Source organism: Gymnodraco acuticeps, unplaced genomic scaffold (genome assembly GCF_902827175.1).
Source record: "Gymnodraco acuticeps unplaced genomic scaffold, fGymAcu1.1, whole genome shotgun sequence".
Lineage (NCBI taxonomy): Eukaryota > Metazoa > Chordata > Actinopteri > Perciformes > Bathydraconidae > Gymnodraco > Gymnodraco acuticeps.
This window is the reverse complement of record NW_022992130.1, coordinates 392,083-417,149: the sequence shown is the minus strand read 5'-3', so window position 1 is coordinate 417,149 and position 25,067 is coordinate 392,083. Positions and strand designations below refer to the sequence as shown.

General features: G+C 41.1%; 1 protein-coding gene across 1 annotated transcript; it reads right to left on the bottom strand.

Moving 5' to 3' along the window:
• Positions 1-561: 561 nt before the first annotated feature.
• On the bottom strand, positions 562-23,211 carry loxl4 (lysyl oxidase-like 4). The gene is made up of 15 exons (XM_034203707.1): positions 23,137-23,211; positions 21,641-21,970; positions 20,446-20,744; positions 20,154-20,368; positions 14,237-14,275; positions 13,684-13,897; positions 13,419-13,596; positions 8,594-8,748; positions 8,342-8,509; positions 7,760-7,922; positions 7,423-7,666; positions 6,247-6,362; positions 5,788-5,924; positions 3,107-3,218; positions 562-3,013 (listed from the first exon to the last, which is right to left on the bottom strand). Exons 2-15 carry the CDS (start codon positions 21,948-21,950, stop codon positions 2,943-2,945), a joined length of 2,421 nt encoding a protein of 806 aa, XP_034059598.1. The 5' UTR covers positions 21,951-21,970; positions 23,137-23,211; the 3' UTR covers positions 562-2,942.
• Positions 23,212-25,067: the final 1,856 nt, after the last annotated feature.

Below are 25,067 nucleotides of genomic sequence, written 5' to 3'. Positions count from 1 at the left end.
CATCCCAGCGAGCGACCACTTCACAGCTCCGCTGTTTTCTTTCTGGGTGGACTTGTCAGCTATGATCAAATCAGACTTTTGTTAAGAGTACATTTCCTTTCCAGACATAGCTGATTACTCCACCTACTTTGATACGTTCGAATTTAGTCATTAATCCCTGGACACTTTTGTGTATTTTCCTTACTGAAATAGTTAGGCGATTTCTCGGTTCTCAGGAAGGGCAGTGTTTGCAAAGGATTTAGTCACAGACAATCCAACAGCTTTAAAGGGTTGTCTTTGGGCAGCTTAGGCATTTTAGGGGAAACCTTGTACAATAAAGTTCTAGTTTCCAACCAGCCTTTTTAAGTGTCTGAAAACCAAGAACCCAGAGTGCTTGAGTAACCAGTATGACAGATCAGATGTTCACCCACAGAATGAATCATATGTATCGGAGCAGGTGGACTGAAAATGCTACTGGATAATATCAGCTTCTGTTTTCACAATTGAAGCCTGTTTTTATAAACACATATTCTGCAGAGTCATGTTTTAGCATCAAGAAGGAGGCAGGAGGTAGACGACAGCTTAGTATGTGAAGAAGTTTAATTGATTCACAGTAATGATGAATGAATAGATTGTGATTTGGTCTTTAACTGAAATTTGCTTCCGACTCAGCAGTGTCTATCAAAAAGTTATCCTCCACAAACATGCAAGCACACATTACCTTCTGTAAGAGTCTATGCATCACAGCTAAAAGCAACCTGAATGACATCACATGACACATTATTCTTTCTCTTATGAGGTTTAAGTCCCTGAGAGTACAGCTTTTTATGAATATGTTTGTAGATAAGCGTTGTATAGCTCACACTCTCAGCTATAAAGACAAAATAAAAGCACTACTGGTCATGAAAAACAATGTCCCAGTGCTATGCATATAGCATGGGTATAATACAGTAATATGATGAGTGGTGAATATGAACTAACTTAAAATATGGAATGGCATATCATTTTAAATAACACATAGAACAGACCATAATATGTCAATATAAACTGTACACACGCACAACATAACAGAAAAGCACATCAGCAAACACACAGACGTGTACGTCTTTATGCTTTCTTTAGCCTCTCAAACGTTTTTTTGTTACATGGAAGACCTTATAAAAGGTTATTCTAAAAAGCCTTATTTCTAAACCTTCCATGAAGTCAAAATAATAAAGGCCCAGTGAGGGGGAAAACAATGTGCTAAAGAAATTAATCAAGTCTGCATTTGTTTTTATGAGTGACTTGTCCTTTCCACGACGAGTCCTGGTCGCTGGCCATTAGAAAATCATCTTAACATGTTTAACCACTAAGACAATAAGCCATACACATCAAACACAGTAATGGGGTAACACAACATGATTAACACAAGTTCCATGTTGTAAAAAAGTGGAGTTGCATCATAGTTTGCTGAGGAGCTAAACCTTTAGCAAAGAAATGTAGAATGCAGTATATTTTAGCAGGCCCAGCTTTAGTACAAAATATAGGGCCACTGTTTATGTGTCCAACAGTTGTTTTTTCTCCCAGACAAACATGTTGTTCTCGGTGGGGAGCTGAGTATGCCAGATTGTGGTCTTTGTATGACTGCCTACAAAAAGGCAGCTCTGCTAGTAAAAAGTGTCTGTCTGCATAAGTCTTTCTCCAAACTTCATCCCTTTCTCTCTCAATCTGTCTTACAATCACTGTGTCCCTCAGTAAATCTTTCAGAACTCGGAATCTTTCATGTAGTTTGTGGAAAGATTCTCGCTCTTTCTGTGATTGCATAAGAAACTATTCCACTGTGTTTCTTTGTAAAGCACATGCTATATCCCTAACCTTAACCGTAACCTTATGTCAAACCTAAACAGATGTAATTAAAAGGTTTTTTATATGCTCTCAAAACCCAGCCAGCGGTAAGGATGGGAGAGAAAAAAACTCTACAGTTACAGTTGTTTAACTAAAATATAACATTTGTTTAATCTGCATCATGGGACGATATAACAACATGGTGCCTATGGTTAATTAAATAAGGAAAACATGTTTTGTTAATTATGCGTAAACTAAAAATCTCTTTACTGAGCATGCTGTGTATGTGTGAATCCGTGAATAAATAAAGTTTCGGCATAAATACATTGCATTTGAAAACTAAAACAGAAACCTAATATTTCACTTTTTGAAATGTATAACACAATAAAGTCGTTTTGGTGGCAAAGCATGGGGGCAACACTAGAATACTGATGTTAAAACGATGAAGTGCTTTGTTCAATAAAAATCATTGGACAACCTCTTTGCTTCTAGATAAGAAGCAAACATTGTACAGTAGCACTACTATACTTGTCTAAAACAATGATTTTGTTAAAGTCAAAGCAATTATAAAATACCTAATTAACTTTAAAAGAAAACTACCCAAGATGAATTTTAGGCCACTGTTGAAATGTAGTGAGGTTCTTGAAGGACATACAGTAATGTTAAGAGCACCAATATTGAAGTAATGTAAAGGCACAAGAGTTACAAAATTCAATACATTTGTTCTACATTGGATATGAGTTTTACCAACTGCACTGCCTTCTAAATAGTTTTTAAATAGTTTTTCCCACCAAACACCTTGAATAACTAGCTAAAGTCATCCACATTCACACAATTCTGTATAGTTTGAATCATTATCCAGTATTTTCTTACTTAACTAGAGTAAAATACATGTCGACCTGTTTGGCACCTTTTCCACACTTGTTGACAATGGAGTCTCTGCAATGGTTGCTGCTGTGATATGATGCACTTATGAATATTTTCTCCACATCTGCCAAGGAGGTGAACAGCCGCCATGTTGTGTGTACACTGTTATTGTGGGTCCTGAAGTCCCAAGGGCCTAGGGCCATCGACCTCTGCCCACCCTGAGTAGACTCTGGTCCCCACTGGAAGGCCTCTGTTCCGGGCCCCTGGGACGGCTACACAAAGTTGTTGGTGATTTGCTTCTGGTGCTCAAACAGGTCCTCAATCTCTGCGCTGTATGCATCGCCTTAAAAAGGGAAAAGGATATAACTTTCAGTGACCGAGGAGGGGTGGAATCAGGATGAAAAAACAAAAGGGGAAAAGGCTTTTATGTGCTCACCTGCATGACATCCATACATGTACACTCTCTGGCCATCGTATTTGCACCGACATCTCATGACATTGTTCATAAAGTCAGACTCAGCCATGTCCATTGCAGGGTTTACTTCCACCTGCAAAACAATACCATCATACACAACCTCTGTTAAAAACGACACAATATCACATTATTTCTGACCTTATGACTTGCAGCTGCATACTTCATCATCACCACAAACATTTATTAGCAAACAGGGAGAATTTATGACTTTGTTGTTCTCACTTTCATCTAATACTGTAACCGGACCTGGCCAGGCACATGGTCAAACAAAAAATATGTCCCCTCTCGATACACACTGAGAAAGCCATTTGACATAAAGAGCAGTTGGATTGTAAGAGGGCCTGTTATTAAACAGCACTCTTGGCTGGTATTGTTTTTATAGTCAATCCCTTTTTCATCTATAAAAAGCTGGATGACTTTTCCATATAGTATTCCTATTTGGAGATATAAATACACTATGCATACACTTCTTTCTCATTGGCTTAACGTTGAATGAGTGTGCTTGGTAGCCTTCAGCTAATTATGCACTGAATGACATCTGACATGAAACACTTGCTTTTACCGTGCGTAATGCAAAGTACAGAATACACTGGTAGATGTTCAAGGGTAGCTCATCATAAAACACTTTATAACTTGAATGAAAACACGTAACAAAGAAATTTCTGCCCACAAAACACATAAGAAGCTGCATTAGAGGTTATGCAACTTTACAGCTGAAGTTCATGGAATGCGGTTGCTACTTGGACCAACATAGGTATGTAATAATGACTGAATTTGCCTGAAATTAAAGTGTGCTGCAAAAGAGTAGTTATGCAAAAGCATGTTTATATGTCTGAGTGCTGGCATACACTGTACTAACAGTGTGTCATTTGCAGAGCAGCTCCATAACTGCTGATACAAGCATTCTCTTAATCTGGTCTGGTGATAATACTGTGAAGCCATTTACTCTAATAGCGGCTCTGTAAACTGCTACACCCACTTTAAGTACATGTTACAAACAGCTACAGGGAGAACCAACGCAAACTAAACTAAAAAAGACAAACAACTTTTAAAAGTAAGTGAATGCACAAATGCCGTCTCTTAATTTTTCAGGGTAAATTACAGTGTAGGACCAGAGTGTACGAGGCTTTTGAAGAGGGCCCGTTCAGGGGCAGAATGTGTGGCTCAGTGAGAAAGTGGCAATACAAATAAAAACAGGGCAGGAGGAATTCCTTGGTGGCAAATTAGCCGTTCCTAATGGAAGGGGGGACTAGCTGCTGTTTGACTAAAGGGAGGCAATAGTTAATTTGGGTAATGGGTGAGTTTCATTGGCAATGGGAGGTTCAAGGTTAGGCCTGCTGTATCTTTCTGTAGAGCCCAGGTTCAGAAAAGTCAGGCATTACCTGCACTTAACTGGACACATTTAAGAACGCAGTAGAGAGATTGACATGCAGTAAAATATATATTTATTTTTTCAATTCTGCAGCAATGGTGAATAACTACTATAACTCCCCGCTTGGCTTACTTTGCTCTTTTTTTCTCTCTTGTTCTTCAGTTACATTTCGTTATGTACTCTCAGTGCTTTTTCTCCTCAAATGACCTTGACCTTTTCACCTTCAGTAGTTCTTCCAATTTTGTTCATACATTTCTCTCAATTCCATTTCTGTCCTCTATCATTCATTCCTTCTGTACGCCTCCACATTGCGCTGCAGCATGTATGACTTTATAATTATACACTGCTCAACATGCTTAAAATACATCCAGTCAGCACACGCGTCTATACATATGCTTGTCACGTCTTTTGCGAGTACATTAAAAAAATCTGTCTTTAATAGAGAGTAGAGGAGTGTAATTACAAAGATTGAGAGTGACCTTTTAGACACACTTGGTGACAGCAGTAATTATCAGACAGTGAGTTACACGGCAACCAATCTGCCACAGCTGGGAGGTAATTGGCAGGATGAGATCTGAGGACTGCTGCGTACATGGTGGGATCCGTGGTCTAAACTGGAAATGGAGGATAATGGTCCTTGATGTGTTTTATTTTTGTAGCCACAATGACTTGAGTGTTTAACCTGGGTCAGAATAATGAAAGACGGAGGAATGGTTGAGGGGAAGATTATGAAGTGAGTGTTCGAAGGGTTTTACTGGAATAGACAGAAACACAAACCATTAAATGAGGAAGTCCACATATGATCCTGTAATACCTTTTTTTGTATTAACGAAATTAGAAACTTTAAGGTACATTGATTACCTTAAATGTAAATGTAACTTTGTCCCTTAATGATAACTTTGTCCCTTAAACGTAAGGGTAAGGTTGCCAGGTCATGGTTTTACGGGGGTTTATGTGTTGGACTATTTCTTGGCTGGGTGTAGTCGGAGTCTTACAAAGTTGCCATGTAACCAGTAGAGATTCCAGACTCGTTTCTGCACCTAAACAGCCAAGAATGTGTTGTAGCTAAACTAAGCTAACTGGCTTCTGGTAGTAGTTTCATATTTACCATACAGACATAAGTGGCACAGATCTTCCCAGGTAACTCTTGGCAAAAGAGCATGATGAGCATACTTCCAAAATGGTAGAATTATGATGGTGTTTGATGTACGTGATATGAGAAAATGTACCCAAACTGCAAAAGGGGAAGTTATATAAAATGACTTCTCACCTGGAAGATGTAGTCTCCTGGCCGTACATCTGTCACATCAATCCACTGACAGTCGATATCGTGGCGATATGTATCCCAACAGCCCACAGAGATACCCTGATCCCCCATGTTATAGCAGGAGAAGCGCTTCTGGACTCCTGAAACATTCACACACACACACACACCCACAACATTATCACAACAACAAAGCTCATTTACTGCTTGGTACTCCCTGTTATTTTTAAGAGTCTTTAGCTCCTTGAGTTGCAGCAGTCTACATATGAACTCCGCTTTCTCATATGAGCTATTTCATCCATGGTATAACAAGTAAATGGAGAGTGAACAAACAACAACAGCAGCGATCTAACACATTAACCACAAAGTAAAAATCTAAATAGCTGCAGCTGAAATATTGATATTAATTTCCTGTCACTAATGGGAAACAGTGTTTTAGTGGGAGTCATGAATAGTGAACATTACCCTCAGGGCAATACGTGTCCTCCAGACAGAAACTGGCCTTGTGTCCCTCTGCGATCCTCGTGCCATTCAGAGTCAGCAGGTCGTAATGCGTGAACACCTCGATACTGTGGTAGTGCCTGGGACGACAGAAGGGGAAAGTCCAGGTGAGAGTGTGTATATGTGTGTGTGTCTGTTAGTGTATGAGTGTGTGCATTTACGCTAAGTGAACACTGGCTCCCTTTGGCTTGTAGCCTAATGACCTCACTGCTCGAACATGAGCGTGGGTGTCACCGTAACACCTCTCACAGAAGCTTGTTTTAGCGCCGGCTTGGTTGAACTGTTTACTCGTTCTGAGTGAATGGAGGGCTTTGAAACACCCGTTCATAGCTCTGATGTGTTGTTGTTACAAACTGAAATGGACTTGACCGTGCGTGGGCTGCCCTGTCCTCTGTACTGTATTACATCTGACCTGTGTGACTGGATTGGTTCAGCAGTCATTTCCACAGACACGTGCTGCAGGGAGGCTAATCAATCCAGAGGGATGACACACTGTTTCAGGCCACCCATAACCTACTGGGACACATGTCACACAGCCAACACTGAGGGCTTCAAATGGCCCCTTCTTCTCTCATGACGACAGGCCTGAAGGTGCTCTCGTCATCTGACAAGAAACTAACTTACAAGCTGAGAAGTAGAGTGGAATTTGTTACAAGTAGACTTGAGGACAATATTTAGTCTATGTACAGCTAATGTACAAATTGCTGCTGTGGACCGTTGACAGACAAAGGCTCTTTTGTTTTAATGCCCCGTGTTGCACGTCAAAGCCCCCCTGTCAAACCATACGCACACTGGCATAGACATCACACTTCAGCATGTTTTTTTTCCTGGTAGCAATTGAGTGCAATTAAATTAAATATAACCCAAATTACTCAACAAGGAGGGAGCTATTTTCATTAATGCACGTAAAAGCAATTTTCTATGAGGAACAGATGTTTGTCCGAATATTTTTTTAAAACCTCTAAAAACCACAGCTCACCTGAATCCGAGACACTAAACCACAGTTTTCCCAAAAAAACCACTTAGAATTACCACAGGGGCAACCACAACATCCCACTTAGAGTAAGTATTTAAACAGTCTTTCCATTGCAACAACCTAAGCGATGTTACTCCTCCCTAAACTCCTGAAAGATGCTATACCTGTGACACTGGTGCCATGTCCAGCTCTCTCTTGTTGCTTTGGGTCTGAAATCGGACCGACCCATGTTCATGATGCGGGAGGAGAACCGCAACAGGCGGCGGTGGCCATAAGGCCAGTTCATCCTGGCAGCGGACGAGGACAGACAGTTCTCCTCATTGGCACAGGTCAGCAGGTGGAGGGGTCGGTCTTCCAGGTAGGCTGTCTCCTGGACCAGCTGGGCATCCAGAACAAGGTCAGGCGCCGCTGAAGAAGGTCAGATGGGAGAGGTTATGTTAGGATTCAAACAGATTTAGAATAAGTGGAGAAGATGTGAGCTACAAAGAAGGCTGTACTTACTGTCTGAACAGCTGACCCCAGCGGCCTTCGTCCCACCTCCTCGAGGACAGTGGAGATTGTTGTTGCGCCGGCACTGTTGAATTGAAAACTCCGTGCCCACACAGTGAGTTCCACTGAGAATCAAATCACTGGCATTCGAGTGACCGGGCCAGTACCAGGTATCCTGTCAAAGGAAGGGGGCGGGGTCAAAGGGCAAAGCAAACCTGTCAGGTTTTCTATCAATAAGTAGGATCATAGCACATTGTCCATCACAGTAAATACAGGGGCTGTGACTATGGATTGGCCCCTCATCCATTCGTTGTTTGTTCATCAATAACCCAGACACCGCTGATGGGATTTTGACAAATCTTGGACGAATGATGCCTCTTAACACTAATCTGGCTTTTTTTTTTAAACAAACTAATTGGTTTAGAAGTGGGAGTGTTATATTGTTTGTTCATTCAGGACAACATGCCCATTATTTTAGAGACTTCGACAAAAGTTTTTCAAGATAACGAATAAAGGGCGGCACTTCAGCCAGAGATCAAAATGACATGATTGTTGACACCTTATGGATGTAATGTTGGTCAGGAAGGTTGTTACCTGATGAGCACTGGCAGCGAAACCCAGGCCGAGCTGTCTGCATGTCACCATGGCTTCATTGATGCCCCAGTTCTCACTACAGACAGAGCCCCAACGCTTACGACCCCCAACATCCATTAACACCTCAACGTGGCCTTCTGATGGGACTCTGCCACCAACAAGTCGCACCTGGAAATGAAAGGGATTCAGTTGTTAGTGCGCAATCAGTGAAAGCTCATACATTTTTGTCTGGTTTTAGAGTTGTTTTTATACCGTGTTCTCTATTCCGGTCTTGGGGATGTTACAGCGTACTGAGGCATCCTGGGTGTGTTTGAATGTCCACGGTTGAACTTCCTGGAAGTAGCAGTCTAGGATGGAGCGCTCACTCCCCATACACTGTACACTGTTCATATGGATAGGTCCGGTACCTGAAGAGGGAGGAGGACATAAGGTAGATTTAAAGACTATGCTGACAAAAATAAGGCAGGAATATACAGTATGGGAGCCAGAGGAGCATAGACATAACTGATGGGCAATATTTATCGTGCACTGTTTGGGGCCACCAAACGCAGACACAGAGGCATTACCAGACTTTATCACGAAAAGGAGCTCACACACATTCAATGCACTTTATTCTTTTCAAGAAATTATGCTTTGCTATTTTCCAACAAACCAACAACGATAAGTTCCTATCTGTCGTGACAAAATGCTTTTCTGGCCAAGCGTTGGCAACACCACAAACATCTACTTTAGGGATCTGCCCCACCTCATTACCACTATTCTGTTGCTTTTGCCACAACAACAATAACATTGTGTGTAGTCCACCACCCTGGGTGAACAAACAAGAGCAACTCTGTGGGTACAAAATAAAAGACTATCACAGTATCTGTTTATGGTTTTAAACCAGATGATCTCTAAATAACATAGAAGATGTTGGGAATAAATCTTAAGATAAAGATGTTGTGAAAGCAAACAGCTGCCGCCACAATGACTGCAGTGTGTGAAACACTGGCAACACTGGCAACAGTGTTTTCTTAAAACAAAAGACACAACCGGCAAACTTTGAAATGAGGCAGCATTGAAATAAACACAACCAAAACCACTAAAACCGGGGGGAAAAGAGAGAAACCAAGAAAGAAGGGCGTGAAGAAAGATAACTTGAATGGTATGGAGCAGATTGAAGGCTAACCCCCCCATCTGTGTCGGTGTTGGTTTTGGTAGATTGTAGGCCTGCTTCCATACTGGTCGCACTGCGTGGGTTTAGACTTATGAAAGGAAGCATCAAAACCACTTCCGCCTCTATCTACAGTGTAAAAGCCACAAACTAGATCCAAACTCCCACTTTTTAAGTTATCAAGACAAACATGGGGCCCGGATGAGGGATCCTCAAAATGAACAGTGACACGCTGTATTTAAATTTAGTTTGGGAAATCCACAAAAAACAAAAATTAATTTCAAGAAACTGGCCACACACACTTTACATGCAGAAGTATACACAGGCAGTCAGGTTGTTTTACTTCCTTTTGTAATATAGTACTCTAAATGTATATGGACTTCCCAGGCAAAATTACACGATAACGTTACAATGTTGGTCAAGAAAGAAAATAGAATTTTTGTTCCTGTAATTTAACTTACTGATGGTGATAATAAATGTAATGATGATGGGAGTTAGATGGTTAGCAGATGGAGTTTTAACAGAGCTTAGAATATTTTCTTCACTTTCATTCTGCCGGACATCAATTTAACAAATGCTCAAATCAACTTCAACATAAAACGGCAAGGATCGACAGAAGATACAGCTATGAGAGCAGAATTCAGGAATGATATAAATGTGGAGGCTTACATTTAGTATTTAAAATAAACAGGTTGATCTTGATTACCATATAATAAGAATTGGCATTGGATAGATTAGAAAACATACTTGGAAACATGGAAACACGGTCAATTTGGTCAGATTCTTTTTCAGAATAGCTTAAATAGTTGGTTAGCGGTTACAAGGGAAACCCTGTTCTTCTCCTCTCTGAAATTATATTCTGTTTTAGGCACATTAATGTGTGCGTGTAGTGTTTCTTTTCATGGAACATCTCTTTCTCTGCGTTTCTTTGCCAATTGCTAAAATCATGTTTCTAAATAGATCTGACTGACTGCATTTTTAGATGCTAAAAGCCAAGAAACATCAAAATATGTTTAAGCTCGGTTGCAAATTATAAGGTATTATAATTATATAAATTATTCAAATTAAATTACAACTTTACTCATCTCAGAGGGGGATGCTCTGTGCGGTGTGAAATAGAAAGTGGTACAACCAGTCTGATTAGTGAGACCACATTAAAGCCAATCTCTGACTGGCCGACCTCTCTCACAAGCCAAACAGCCAGTCGACTACAACCTTTGTGATCATAATAAATTATCCTTTAACGTCTTCGGTTTCGATTTCTCTCACGTGCTGACATAAAGCATGTTTATTTGAATGTATTCAGAGTTATGTGAAGTATAAACTTTTGACACAAAATGTTTATGCTCTATCAGAAAGGATGGTTTAAAGAGAAATTAACTGTATGCAAAACCTTTACAAAACTACATTTGAAAAATGTCACTCTTTCAGAGAGTCTCTCTCAGTGAGGGTTTGTTCCATCAAAGAGTCTATATTAGGCCTCAACGACATATACCCCTGTGTTTATGTGGCCTTCAAGCACATGGAAAATTATATGTCAGTAAAATGTCTAACAGGCTGCATGCTATAGAAAGGAAGCTATGAGAGCACTTTGAAGTCCAATCGTTGTGCATGGCAGTGTATATGTAGGACAGACAGACAGATGGAAAGGGAGAGTACTTTGCTGTACGTGTGTGTGGGCTTCAGAGAGGAGATGTACCTGAATGTATGTGAAGTGTGTTTATGGGGTCTATTTTGATTTTGCAAGCACAACAACCAACGGTTACTCTTAGTGCAAAGACTGTGTTGCCTTCTCAAAGCACTCCTTCTATTTTGGTTCATGTATGTGCAGCGGTGGAGGGCTGTGTGATGGCGAATGATCACAGGGTCTGTCATATCCCAGGTATCATCGCTCCAACAGCTGAACCTATAACAGTGTGTTTGGTTATTTTGTAGAGGCCTGGTGTCATTTGAATGTAATTTAATCAAGGTAAACACAGTGCACTGCACTCTGTGTGTAATGGCACTCTGCTCTGGCACAGCACTTCTCAATTTGGACTTATTAGTCCTAATGCCTTCAGATAAATGCAGGAATTGTATTAAGTTTAGAAGCTTTTTCATACAGTTTAGATTAATGGGAGGGGGGGGATTTACTGGCGTTCTATCTTTTACCCACGCAAAACCTTATTTTTGACTGCAGATTGTAGTCTTTTTTCTGTGCATTTGCACTTAGATTTTGTTTGCTGTTGAAAAAATCTGGCAGCTGAGTGATGTTATATGTGATAAATGTTCCAACAATGTCCCAAGAATTTCTTAGGACCTTGCACTAGGCCAGGGGTCGGCAACGCAGCCCCGCTCTCTTTAACTCCAGTCGACTTTCTGCTGCTTTCCTCCGTGGTGAAACGATCAGGGGTGTAGTGCTGCCGGAGCGCGCCCGTACTTCACAAATTGCAGTAGGCTACCCATAAGGAGCTGTACAAATGCCGCAGTTTTTGCGTGGCTGTGTCTTTAGTTGAAAGCCCAGTGGCGATCTGCTCATCTCTCATCGAAAATAATATGCTAGACAGGGGCGGACTGGCCATCTGTGTGTTCTGGAGAATCACAGAACGGACCGTCGTCATTATTATAATGCCGTTTAAACCAATTATTGAAATTTGTTTAAACCGCATCATGTAAGTTGCGCTGACAGGTGAAAGAGATCAACACACTGCTTCCCCGCAGCGAGGCTCTCCCCCCCCCCGTTGACAGCTCACTATCGTCGGCACACTGATCCAATTTTTTATTTTTAAATGGCATTTCATATCAAAAAGGTTGCCGACCCCTGCACTAAGCCTTAAAATACCACACAGAAGGACATAGCCAATTTTAAGTTGAAGAAAATATGAGAGAGAGAGTAAACCTGGCTTTTTAAAACCAGAACCGCATCTTAAAGTATGAATCTGAGACACATTTTATTAAACACAGCCATGCAAAATACCCATGCTAGTACCTGCATATACACACATATAGCTAAATGGTTGGATCAGTGAAACATTTGTATAACTCTGCCTAAGATTTCTGGAACCAAGATGAACCTGAATTCTGGCCCAACAACTGAAAGTGTTGATTGAATCCAGACGACAAGGGGTGTGAAGCCTTTTAAAAGTATCTTCAAAGGAGCCAACGTAGTTTAAATGACATCATCTACAGAAAACCCAATTGAAGAGGTTTGAAGGTAACAGGGAGTTCTTCAAAAATACTCCACTGTATGTATGATTAACTGAACAGCTAAACCAGCAGACTGTCGTTCCACATTTCATCTTGATCAGCTTGATTAGAGACTACACCCCAGACTGAGGCATGGAGAAACCGTTCTCACATCTCGTAAGGGTGGGGACACCACTGGCGCAGCTGGATAGTGACTGAATCCGTGCATCACCAAAGCCGTAAAATTGAAAATGAAGGGAAAAGACCACAGCACCTCAGTGAGTAAATGAAAAGATTGCTTGAAGCTAGCAAGATTATGTCTGTGGCTAACGTTACCAAATGCCAACGTAAACATCCATGGCTTATAGTATTACATTTTCTGTGTGAAAGTATGTGTGTGTGTGAGTGGTGTTTGGGCAGCTGTTAGCCCTGGCACAGGACTTGTTTAATCACAGCTGGAGATACTGCAATCAACACGTTTGCAGCTTCAAGAGGTAACATACAGACTCAGACAGACGAGCAAACACTCATGCCCATGCATTATCTTATCAGTCAGGGCAGACGGGTGCGGCGTCTAAGATAAGCAAAATACTGGAAAAGTCTCCCTGTCTTCTCTGGAATACCATGACGCGTGATAAACACATTCAAACATTCAAATTGCATACTCAAAACAACTAGATTAAATGTGGACTTCTCTAGATTTCCAGTCTCAGTTATGTGGAAGCCTTTTTTCTGATCAGGAGCAGTTCTCTTGCTTACCTTGACCCATAAAGGCTCCATTCAGGGCATCCTTGGCAGTACCAAAGCCGAGTTCCCTGCATACCACACTGGCTGCAGGTCTGTCCCACATGTGGTCCACGATGGTCCCCCATTTTCCGTCTCTTAGTACCTCCACACGACCCTCACCCAGTCTGGGGCCAGCCTTCAGACGCACCGGCTGTACAGGGCAGAAAACCGAAGAGTTGTAACTCAGCTTAGTGCAGTTCATTAAAACACTGTGTATTCATCCCTGTATCAATCTTACCACAACTGGATAGGGGGCCTGGGGTCTTCCAGAGGAAATGCGAGCAAACTGAGGTCCTGCCACACACTTGACAACTGCATGTCTCCCGTTCTTACAAGGAGTGGGACTCCGGGGGATTGACAGCTGAGCGAGGCACTCTGACAGGGAGTTCTCAAACCCCTGACAGTGAACTTTCTCTATCCAGAATCCCTTCTTCTTTGACATGATGCTCAATCTAGAAAGAAGAAAACAGTTCTTGTAATATATTCTTAAAGCCACTGATAACGTGGTATACATCTTTAGTATTTCTCAAATACATTAAGTATGCATGACTAAAATAGCAATGATGAAAGTGACAGATACAAAATATTCTTAAATATTGTTTATGAAGGGTTTGACAATTAAAATATACTGAAAACTAATTTGGTTATTAGGACTGTGTGGTTTTGTTTATCAGATTTGATTAAAACTCTTAAATAGGTTTTCAAGCCTTTAAAGAAGTTCAACTTCTGACGTCTGTGAGTATATTTCAATGAGTGAGATCAATCATGACGAATTGTTGTATTTGTATTACCTTGTAGAAGGATCTGAAACCTTGGTATCCCATATTTTCCTGTAAAACATACAAAGAACAATGTTAGTTTTATCAGGTCTGTATATTCCCTGAGGTTAGCAACATACACACACAGACACACCACCCTGTGAGGTGACCTGGGTCACCAATTTCTCATGTGGCGGGGTAGTGACTGAACAATATACTGTAGCATCTGTTGTTTGTTTTATATGCAACCTGGCCACACAGGAGGGATTTCTGCCACAGTTAGTAGCGGCACAAACACTTACCGATTTACTTATTACTAGAAAAGTATTCTTACTGAGGTACATGGTTTAGTTACAGCTCAGACTTGATCAAAAGATGAATCAAACCGGAATGAGCTCTGCTTGCGGCTTTGTGGTGATTGTAAAGTTATAAATACATTAATGCAGATTACTGATATAGTTTAAGGAAGAAATGCAATGTTCTTGTTCTCCTCCCTATCTGTTTTGCTTTATAGGTTTATTAGTAAGATATATTTCCATCTGGAATGTTGTTTACTGTTTTTATGTTTAGAGTTAGGCAACAGTCTTTTCTTGTCATCAACATACGGATAAGTGTTCAACAGGAATGTGTTGCTGGGCGCGTTTTATCTTAATTACCCATCTTTACGTTACATTGAATGCACTTTCCTTTTAAACCAACATAGACACTTTGAATACAAGTCTTTAGCATTCCGTGTTGCAATAAAGCAGAGATGTGTACATAACTACAGGAGTTAGGAACTATAAAAGGATTTTTTTTTTTCAAACACAAGATATTTTTAACTTAGTTGTTAAACTCCAATGCCACATGCAGTCCAAACAATCATGACATTGAACATCAGTGATGTACAACATTTCTGGGAAAACAGGGTTTGACCAAGCACGATATACAAACAAAAACTCTGGCAGTGCGCTGCATGTCAGAGAAATGCCAGAACCAAGTAGAGACTCATGAACCAAGTATGCTGGCTGACTCGGGAGAGCGGTGGAGAGGAAAGCCTTCTGTTCTGCTGGCAGACACGCAGAGCAGACATGCCACACAGACCATGCCAGGACATCCTCTAACCACTGCAAAGTGCATGCACAATATCAATTACTTTAAAACACTCATACACACGCTACAGCCTGCTGATATTAGAAAGAGCCTAGTACCGTCCATTCTGTGGTGCGATTGGCAAACAAAATAATGTTAGGTAATTATGAGACTAACATTGTTGTATACATTGTTTATTTTATAAGATAATCTGACCATCTAAAAGATTTAGGGTCGAGTGTCTCGTTATCAGTTTACAACCCACTTTGCTAAAATGTTAACACTTACAACTACAGTAGCATTAATCAGAGTGAGCTGGTGAGGCGTAGCTTCATTAAAACACCACATATTTTTTAAGTGTAATCTCTTTGGAGCTGTATATCAGTATGGCATCACAGGCGTGGGAGGCTAAATGAGTTTCTATTCTGTGGCTACTGATACAGCACTTCATTAAAAATACTCCAATGCTGGTTTTAGTGGCATTCACTTATATAGAAACAAACATGACCAAGGATATTTGTATAAACGGACAGGTAGATACATATTTGAATTTCTGACAAGAACTGCGGAGATTCCCAAATTTGTTAAGCAAAGAACCTCAAAAACAAACTGAGGATGCTCGAATAAAGAGAAGCATTGTCTTTGAAACAATGTTATGTTGAAGGTTGTGTGAAGTCATGGAATGCTGTAAGTAGTCAATGGGGCAGAAGAGACCAAACATTTTAGCATTCTAAAAATATGCAAACTTCAATTTTAGCAATCATTTATCAAAAAGAGGTGTTTTGCAAATTACAGATGCCATTTTAAAACAACACTCATTAAATGGTCGTTTCTCAGGCCCATTTAAAGCACAGAGTGCAGCTCTGAGGTAAGCTTACATTATGAACATATGTAAATGAAATCTCAACTGCTTGAAAAGCATTGCTACCTTTCCAATATCTAAGAAACATTTGACTTGATGAGGCAGAAACTCCACTATTTGTAAAACACATTCAGTGCTCTGAATAAAGCCGCTTGTGCGTACAGGAGACCTGCTCTGATTGGCGACTGACACATTGAATAGAATTGAACACTTATTCTTTACAGTCTCTTGAATTACACTTGTAAAATATCTTAAATGTGTCTACCATGTAGCTCTGCAGTAACATCGGGTATAGAGAGTTAGGACCATGAACACACACAGACATACGCACACACATTTTCCCTTGAGGCAACATGTCTGTGACATGTTTGTGACCTCACCACAGACCAATCAGCTAACCACTTTCCCTCTTAAGAAACCAACAGACTACTACACAGGATTTAAACGATACCTTCAGGTCTTTCATTTCACTGAATTAAGAACTGTTTGTAAATGCTGAATTTCATCCAATAAAATAAGTATGTTTAAAATTGTGTAATAATAGTTAGCATGAGCAGTATGACAGCATTTCTCTACATGCTGTGTGCTGATGAAATGAACAGGTGGACTCAGTTTTAAGGTTTTTTCTACCTACATATCATTCATCACCTTAAAGCCACTAAGCAGTGTGAGGGTGTTAAAAACACCATTTTAATAATTTAGGGGAACTGTTGAGCTGTTCTTTATGCTGCATAAATAGTATCTTCATGCAGCATAAAAACTAGAAAAACTTTTAGGTGGTCCGGACATTTTTATCAGAGTAAAATCCTTAATTAATGTATAATCCTTTGGTTTAATATTTTCTTTATATCTTACTATTTATTGAAGTTAAATTTGAGGCGTTGACCATTTGATTCCCTATACTTTAAGTACTAAAATATATTACCATTAAACCTTGGGTTCAAAATGCATATTCATATATCTGACAGTGGACCTAACAATCACCAAGATCTAAATTAAAAGAAGGCCAAGATCAAACATATTTTATATTGTTCAGATATCACAGTTGTTCAAATCAAATATTAGATTTTATTATGAAATTAAGTTTGAAAAGGTTCTTGCATTTCAAATCGTAATTCCATATTTACATGCAGCCAGAAGCAGCTGTGAAAAATCACAATCCTTCAACTCAGTTTTGAAAGCCAGCTTCCAGTCTGTTCACGAGATAACAACTGGCATGCATGCATGCAGAAATTAAAAGATGGTTGAATAAATGAGAGAGAAGGTCACTGACATGACACAGACATCAGACAGGAAAGCCAGACTCGGTCCCTCAAAATGTCACACAAAAGCCTGAAAATGATACCCTCATCAAGAACATTTCAGCTGAAACATAATTAAAAATAAAATGCAGGTTTAGTCCCCAAATCACTATGGTGACAGAGGAAGACAGACAGTTGCTGACACAGCGGGCCGTGCTGCAAACTGCAGCTGTAATTGAACATATTTCACACGAGCAAGCGGAAATCTGGCTCGTCTGACTGCTGCTCCTGTGCTTTTTCCTCAATCTCCTCTTTCTCTTGTTACTCTCTTCCTCCTCAATCGCCAACTATGTCTTACTCTCTCTCACACACAGCTATAATTGGGGATTTTTTTTTTTTTCACCCTCAGCAGAAACCCCGGAGAGCCTTGGTCCTGACCAACCTGTAATTACAGCATCTTCAGAATCTCATCCAAGAGACACAGCGAGCCGAGAGACATGGCATGGCCCGGGTTTCTAAGAATGGCCTGAGAGACTTGGAGCAAGGTGGAGAAACTTGGGGGGGTGCGTCACTGGCTACATTTGGTCAAACCATGCAACACAATCCTAAACTTTCCTGCTGCTATTTAAGTCGAAGATGTTACATGAAAACTGAACATGAAATTGTCTAACACCCAATTGTTTCCCCATGACTCCTCTTACATTTTGTACAGTAATTATGGTTACAGTGGCAATTTAGTCAGAGGGCAATCCTTACAATTACCCAAAAGTAAATGCTGAGACGGCATTACCTGTATATCAACAATTGTGTTCTTGTTATAACTGTTTCTTGTATGTAAACATCCAAATACAATAACAACGATAAGGTTTCACCCTGAAAACCAAATATTGCAAACGTGTTAAACTGTAGCTAGCTAAGCTAAGACATTGAGGCATATGCACACCTTGTGGTCAAAAACACATTTTGGGAGAGAACAAACAAAGTACAGGTACAGATTTAGAAACAAACACATCACTGAGGCTACAGAAAAACACCAGGTCATACCCAGGACAGGTCGACCAACCTGTATCAAGTCCGGACCGCTTTCATGCCAGAGTCTTAGAATTTACACGCACAATAAAAAAAATCAACATAATGGCATCCACCCAAACCTTACACTGTGCATTTAGAAGCAGATATGTTGGATAAGCAGTATAATCCACTTTGTTGTGGCTTAGGTCAGAGCCTTAAATAGCTGGAGTGCTATTGTTTAAGTTTCTTTCTCTTGACCTCAGAGGGAGACTTAAAAACAACACCCTGGAACCGCCACTGAGCAGATTCCCTGCAGGCTTCAGTCCAAGACCTTCAAGCTACAGCAGCTTCGTCCTCCTCTGTCATATCTCTTTTCTTGGTGAGCAGCCAAATCTCTTATGTGGCAGCGATACAAATATACCCATCTAATTCCTCACTCAACTCCTACTTGTTCTTCTCATCTCCCATGCTTTGCATTAAGTGGCAAATCTTTACTGCGATGGGAAATCGAACTGAGGCATAAAAAGCATCACACCTGCAATGCAGGGAAGCTCTAATAAATGATCATGTACAGAGACACGGCCAGGCTGTTTGACGACAGCTCATTCTGAGGACCTTTTATTACTGGAGATATGACGCCTGATGGTGCCTTTTTCCAACAATAGAATCCAGTTAAAGCATCACTGTGTTCCCAATAACAGAGTTAGGAGGACATAGCTTAATTCAAGGGCAATGCAGAACAACTTTCAGTGAGTGTGTGTGCTCCAATAGGTATGTTGGGAAAGTCAACAAACGTTAAAATAGTCTATATAACACATGAGTTACCCCATCAACAGTGACAGCTTTAGCAGAAAGAGGAATTTTGCACATACAGTAAAGAGCAGATGTTGTGGTCTGTCCAATGTTGAGTCAGAATAGGCTTGGCCAAGAGAGGAAAGGAATAGCTAAACTATGAATCACCTAGCCGGTAGCTCTCCAGGAACTATATCCATCCAGCCTGGCTCCATCCAAAGGTTTAAAAAAGATTGGACAAAACCACCTGTAAATGTTGTGCTTTTTTAAAAGTTTAAAACCCCTGCCCTAGCACACATAGATGCACACACACACACTGGCATCCTGTCACACTTGCTGTTAAAGTGGGATGTAAAAGTGAAGAGATGCAAGGCTGACTCAAGCCTGCAGAGGCTGCCCTGTCAATAAGACAAGTCGCCTCACAAAGACCCTCATCCTGCTCTCCAATAGCCACCTCTGTCCCACACATGGTATTGATGGGACAGTTAAAGCACAATCAGCAGTGATATTACACCTCAGCATGGGAATCTAAAAGTTAGAGTGGGGCTGTTTGTCTGAGAGCTGCAAGCTGAAGATAGCATCAGAGAGAGAGTGAGAGAGGTGAGCATAGGTGCTTTGCCTAGAGAGAGGTGCAGAGAAAGGGCAGAAGAGAGGGGACACGGATTCCTTTATCATCATCTAGGCTGAGGAAGGGAGGGGGGAGTAAAGGGTGGAAACACGGCAGAAGTGGCTGGGGGAGTAAGATAAGCCCAACAAAAGGCCTTTACTCAAAGTGGCTTTAAACAGGATGTCAGTGTTGCTTTTTTATTCTTCAGTATGAGTTTTTATTCACTTAACAATGAGAGGAATGACAAACCATGTTGCCCTTCTGAACTACAGTCAACAGCCCACTGTAATGTAATCTAATAACTTGAGTTCATAAATGTGAAATGTGTTGCTCTCGGTGCCGCTAGCAGGAAAGATTAACACTCACTTGTATGTTTTGACATTGTGCTGAGTAGCCTCTGGAAAGCCAAGCATCCCACACACAACTCGGCTGCTGTTGAGAGTCCAACCCAGGTCGCAAACCTGCCTCCATCTCCCAGCATGCTTCACTTCCACCGCACCTTCTGTGATCAGGCTCTTTCTCTTTGTAGCCATGAGAATGGGACGAAGACGGACCTCCTCGATTCGCACCTTACTAGGAACCTTGGGGAAGATGAAAATGTAATGTTACATACCTTTCTAAGATTAGCATAGAACGTTTCAGAAGTAAACTGCTTTACCGGGGGGTGTCTTTGGAACCGGGGAATCTCTTGTTGTTGATGTCCGTTTCCATAATAGCCATATCCTGGATGCCTGCGGGTGACCACATTTCCCTGCCACTGAGCTGCATGGCTGCTGTTGGGCCTGCTGAAGGTGGTGTGGCCTCTACTGGCTGTCTGATTCGGCCTGCGCTCAGTGTTGCACACCACCCCCAAGTCTTCCGTGTGTTTACAGTCATTCACGCCCCAGCCGTTGTGTTTGCAGTCCTTTATGGACTTCTCTGAGCCGTCACAGCGTACATTATCCATCCATATTGGGCCTTGTGAAAAGAAAAACACTTCATTACGTCATTCATAGTGACTTTCATTGATTGTTCAATAGACAAACTGCGCATTGCATCTAAGGGACCAGAATCAGTTCCTAAACACCTAACACTTGACTTTTACTGGCGCTCTGATTTAGGGTTGCACCTTAGCGGCGTGTTTAGCGGTGGATACACAGTATTTTACAAGGCAGGTAGCTGTAGATCCTGCCCCTTGAATCTACCCAACCTTCTCTTTAATTTGGATTTAAAAGCAGCAGTAAAGAATGTCCATAAACCACAGCAAGTGTTGCACAACTCTGGCAAGTGAATGCTATTATTATTCTAAAACAAATGCCCTATCTCTTGGCCCATATATTGCTCTGCCAGCCTGCTAGGTGACCTAATGAGATGTAGGACTCCAATCCCACAAGTTATCTTGGTCACTTTATGATGTTAGTTATTTTGGGATGCCTTAATTGGTGGTCCTTTCATGTAGCCATGCATTTAGAGTTTTGTGGAGGAAGCACACAAGAGACAGGTTTTCAATGAACTGTTCCAATATGGCCGCCTGCTGAGTCTCAATCTATGGTCTCAATCTAATAAATGACAATGACTATCTAATGAGCCTTTTTAAGAGTAGACTTTGACTCATTATTGCGTGAATAGCACAGGTGTAAATAATACAACTAAGTTTAGCTTTTTTCGATTCAGTGATTCAGTGCAGTCCTTTTAATATAATTATTACTCCTGTGTTTTCATTGCTATCATGTCAAAGACGGCCTATCATAGTTTGTCACTCACATGTCAAGTCTGGCCAATGACACAAAACTGACAATTTACCTTTTTTCAGGAAAATGTCTCACTTCCAAAATTGCTAAATGGTTGTAATTTGCTACAGGAAGTGCTCTCACCCGCTCCTTCTCCATACTGTGCGCTGTGTGCCCACGTCACACCGCTCTGGAAACCCAGCTCTTTGCACACCACGTTGGCCAACTTGATGTCCACTTCATCATCGCAGACAGTCCCCCAGGTGTTGTTGTGCAGCACCTCCACGCGCCCTTCGTTGGGTTCTCGCGCAAAGTTGCCTGCCAAACGCACCTTGGCGGCGGATGCGCGAGGAGCCCTGCGCTGATTGGACGAGCTCCGCCGAGGTTCAGCGCGAGCGGGAGAAGAGAGGGACAGCAGCAGGAGGACGAAGCTCAAGCAGAGGGTGCGGGTCATCGTGGCGGAGAGGAGGGGGTCTGCAGGTCCAAAACGTTACACATGATTCAATGTGCTCTTCTTTTTACGCTTAATCAGACGATGTTTCAGGTTATGTTATTCATTTGGCTTCTGTAAAATTTACCAGTGGAGTAATATACCTGGCTAGTCAATTAGGCATGTCAATTTAAAGCTACAGGCTAATTTCCCCGTAATGAGAAACATCTGTCATCACTTTTAGATGACATACTACATCTTGAAACTCAAACCACAGTGTATAAAGAGACCATGATAAAGACTGAGTAATTCCCTAACACAAGTCAAACAGTCAGCCTGTAGAAACCCCTCAGAGGCCTGGTTATTAAATGGACCAACGGTGACATCCTCTGGACAAAATAATTCAGGTAAACTAGGCCGACTATAAAGTATTCTGACTCTACTCAATGGCAGAATACAGCCAATAAATAAAACAGGATCTCAGTCAAAGAGATAAAGCCAGACTTGTTGTAGTTTGTAGTAATCATCAATTTTGCCAAAACACATAAAATGACTAGGCCTACTTTTCACTCATGTCAAACATTGGCATATAATTAAAGACCAACTAACGCATTTTTGTATTTACGTGAATAAACATCCCTGAAGGCGTACAAAGCAGACTGAAAGAAACATTAGACAGGTTTTAACTGGAGGTTAACAAGTGTCACAGCCAAACAAGAACGCAGCGGTGGAGACAGACACACTGAAACATTAAATCACTGCATGCCACAGAACAACACTGAGCACGAAATACACCAAATCTACTTGTCTACTGTGACGGTAAAATGATAAAGGAACAAACCATCAGAACAGACTTTGCAGGCATGGAAACAGTAAATCATAGGGAAAACAGCAGCTTAATCCTAACACTGCACTGTTTGTCTCTGTGTATGCTTATTTCATAGGAACCACCTAAAAACAACAAATATTTCTTCTTAATGTTTGAACATTGGCAGTTATATTTTTTATCTAACTTATTTTTTAAATAAATTAGAAAAGCTCACATTTAAGAACAGAAAAATCATCTCTACACCGCTACACCTGTTACACTTGCACACAGATGGCTATGATGAATACAAAAAACAATAAACTGATAAATCAAAGTAAAGTAAATACTATTCCATACCAAGATAACATGTAAAAAGAGAAGGTAAGGTGAAAGTTCACTCACCTGGCAGGCAGCAAATGTTTGCAGTGGTGGACGTCACTGGCTAGGGGAGAGTGACTGAGTGAAGGAGTGAGTCTGCTCTCCTTAGTCAATCCTCCCTTCTGCCCTCCTCTCTATATCCCTCCCTGCCTCCCTCCCTCCCTTCTCTTGCTCTTTTTTCCTTCTGGGATCTCATATAGAAGTGTTAATGTAAAGGCTAAAATGTAAAGCTGGTAATTACATTGCAACCTTGACTGCATAATGCTCCAACACTTTCTAGGAAATGTAAAAATATCTGAGTAGTGAATTCCCTACACCAACATTTTTACTTATTCTGTAATTGTTTTGTATTTGTGTTGTAGGTGGAAACTTTTAAGTCTTTTGTCACATTTTAATGAATCTGGCAGGGAGTGTCTCGAAAGTCATCCATTTCTGGATAGATGTATACATTATGAAACTTATTTTCATAATCAAATCAAATGTTTTGTCTCTGATTGGTTCTCTTTACATCTCTCTTCTATGATAGGTTCAAGGTGCTTTACACAACTGCACACGCACAGTGTTATAAAACCTTAGGGTGAACGTGTGTATATGTAACCAACAGGAAGGACTCTGGTTCAAGAATAGTTTCAAACAAGAAGCTCCCTATACCGCAGGGTAGATATTTCCTTGTTGAGAATGCCGCAAACCACCAACTCTAAAAAAGGCTCAGCCTCATCGTAGCCATGGCGCTTGTGACTGATGAGAATACGCCATTCCACCCCTACCCAGGAGTGTGTTACTATAGTCTAACATATCATCATGGCATATAAAAGCATAAAGGTTTGAGCCATCAGGTCCGGGTAAAAAATGAGCGAAAAGTCCTTTTTATAGCTTTCTAGCCGGGTTCACTTCAGTGCTCCGTACTGATCCGATTTAGATTTCCTGCATTTGTCTACTGAGGCCTTTCTACATGTTTGAAACTTGTTTATTTGTTTTTTGATTCATTTTGGATGATGTTGGACACATTTAGCTCCCTGGAAATGTTTAGCTTCAGGGTGTTGTGTTGATAAACTGTTTTCCTGTTTTCAAGTAAACACAGTGGGCACCTTTTTAGGCAGCATGGTTTATTCTTAGGCATCAAGAATTACAATCATGACAGGGGAGGTAGGAAACGAAACATCAACCCAACCGTACAAAAAATGGTATGCAGAGCCCCAATGAGGTGAAAAGAAAAAAAATAATATGTTACATATATGTGTATTTGTGTGGACACGTGTAAACTCTGAAGCTGTAATTGAGATGTTTGTGTGCAGAGTGATGGTGCGACTGGGTGGCAGGATGGTGGTCCCTCCCTGACTGGTAAACCCGAAACAGGAAGAGCAGACCCCCTATTAGCGGGGCCAAATCAGAGGGACCTGCAAGGCCGACAGGGAAGTAAAGAGAGAGAAAAAAGGAAAGGAGGGTGCTAAGGTTAAAAATATAATTATCATTGATGTGTGTGACATTTTTCAATTATAACTTGTGAAGCACTGTTGTATATCAGACTAATTAAACTAGACTAGACAGGTGTCCCTACGTGTGTGCCAATACTTAACAGCTCTGTGTGTGTGTGTACGTGTGTGTGTGTACGTGTGTGTGTGTGTGTGTGTGTGTGTGTGTGTGTGTGTGTGTGTGTGTGTGTTAGTGAGAGTGCATTACAGGGCTCTAGGAGGGCTCACAGGGCTGAGAGCTTTCTCTTTCTTTCTCACTGCCTCTCTCTCTCGCTCTCCACCTCTCTAATTACGCCGACCAAGCAGGCTCTGCCCTTACCCACAATCTGTGGAGGCATGAAATAAATACATGCTCTCCAACAATAAACAAGTGCCTTTTCAAAGGACAGCACCTCCTCATGCTCACCCCCACCGCCGTCTCTCTGGGCTTTTATAATGCTTTTACTTAGCATGTAGGCACATAAAGTAGAGAATACGCCACTC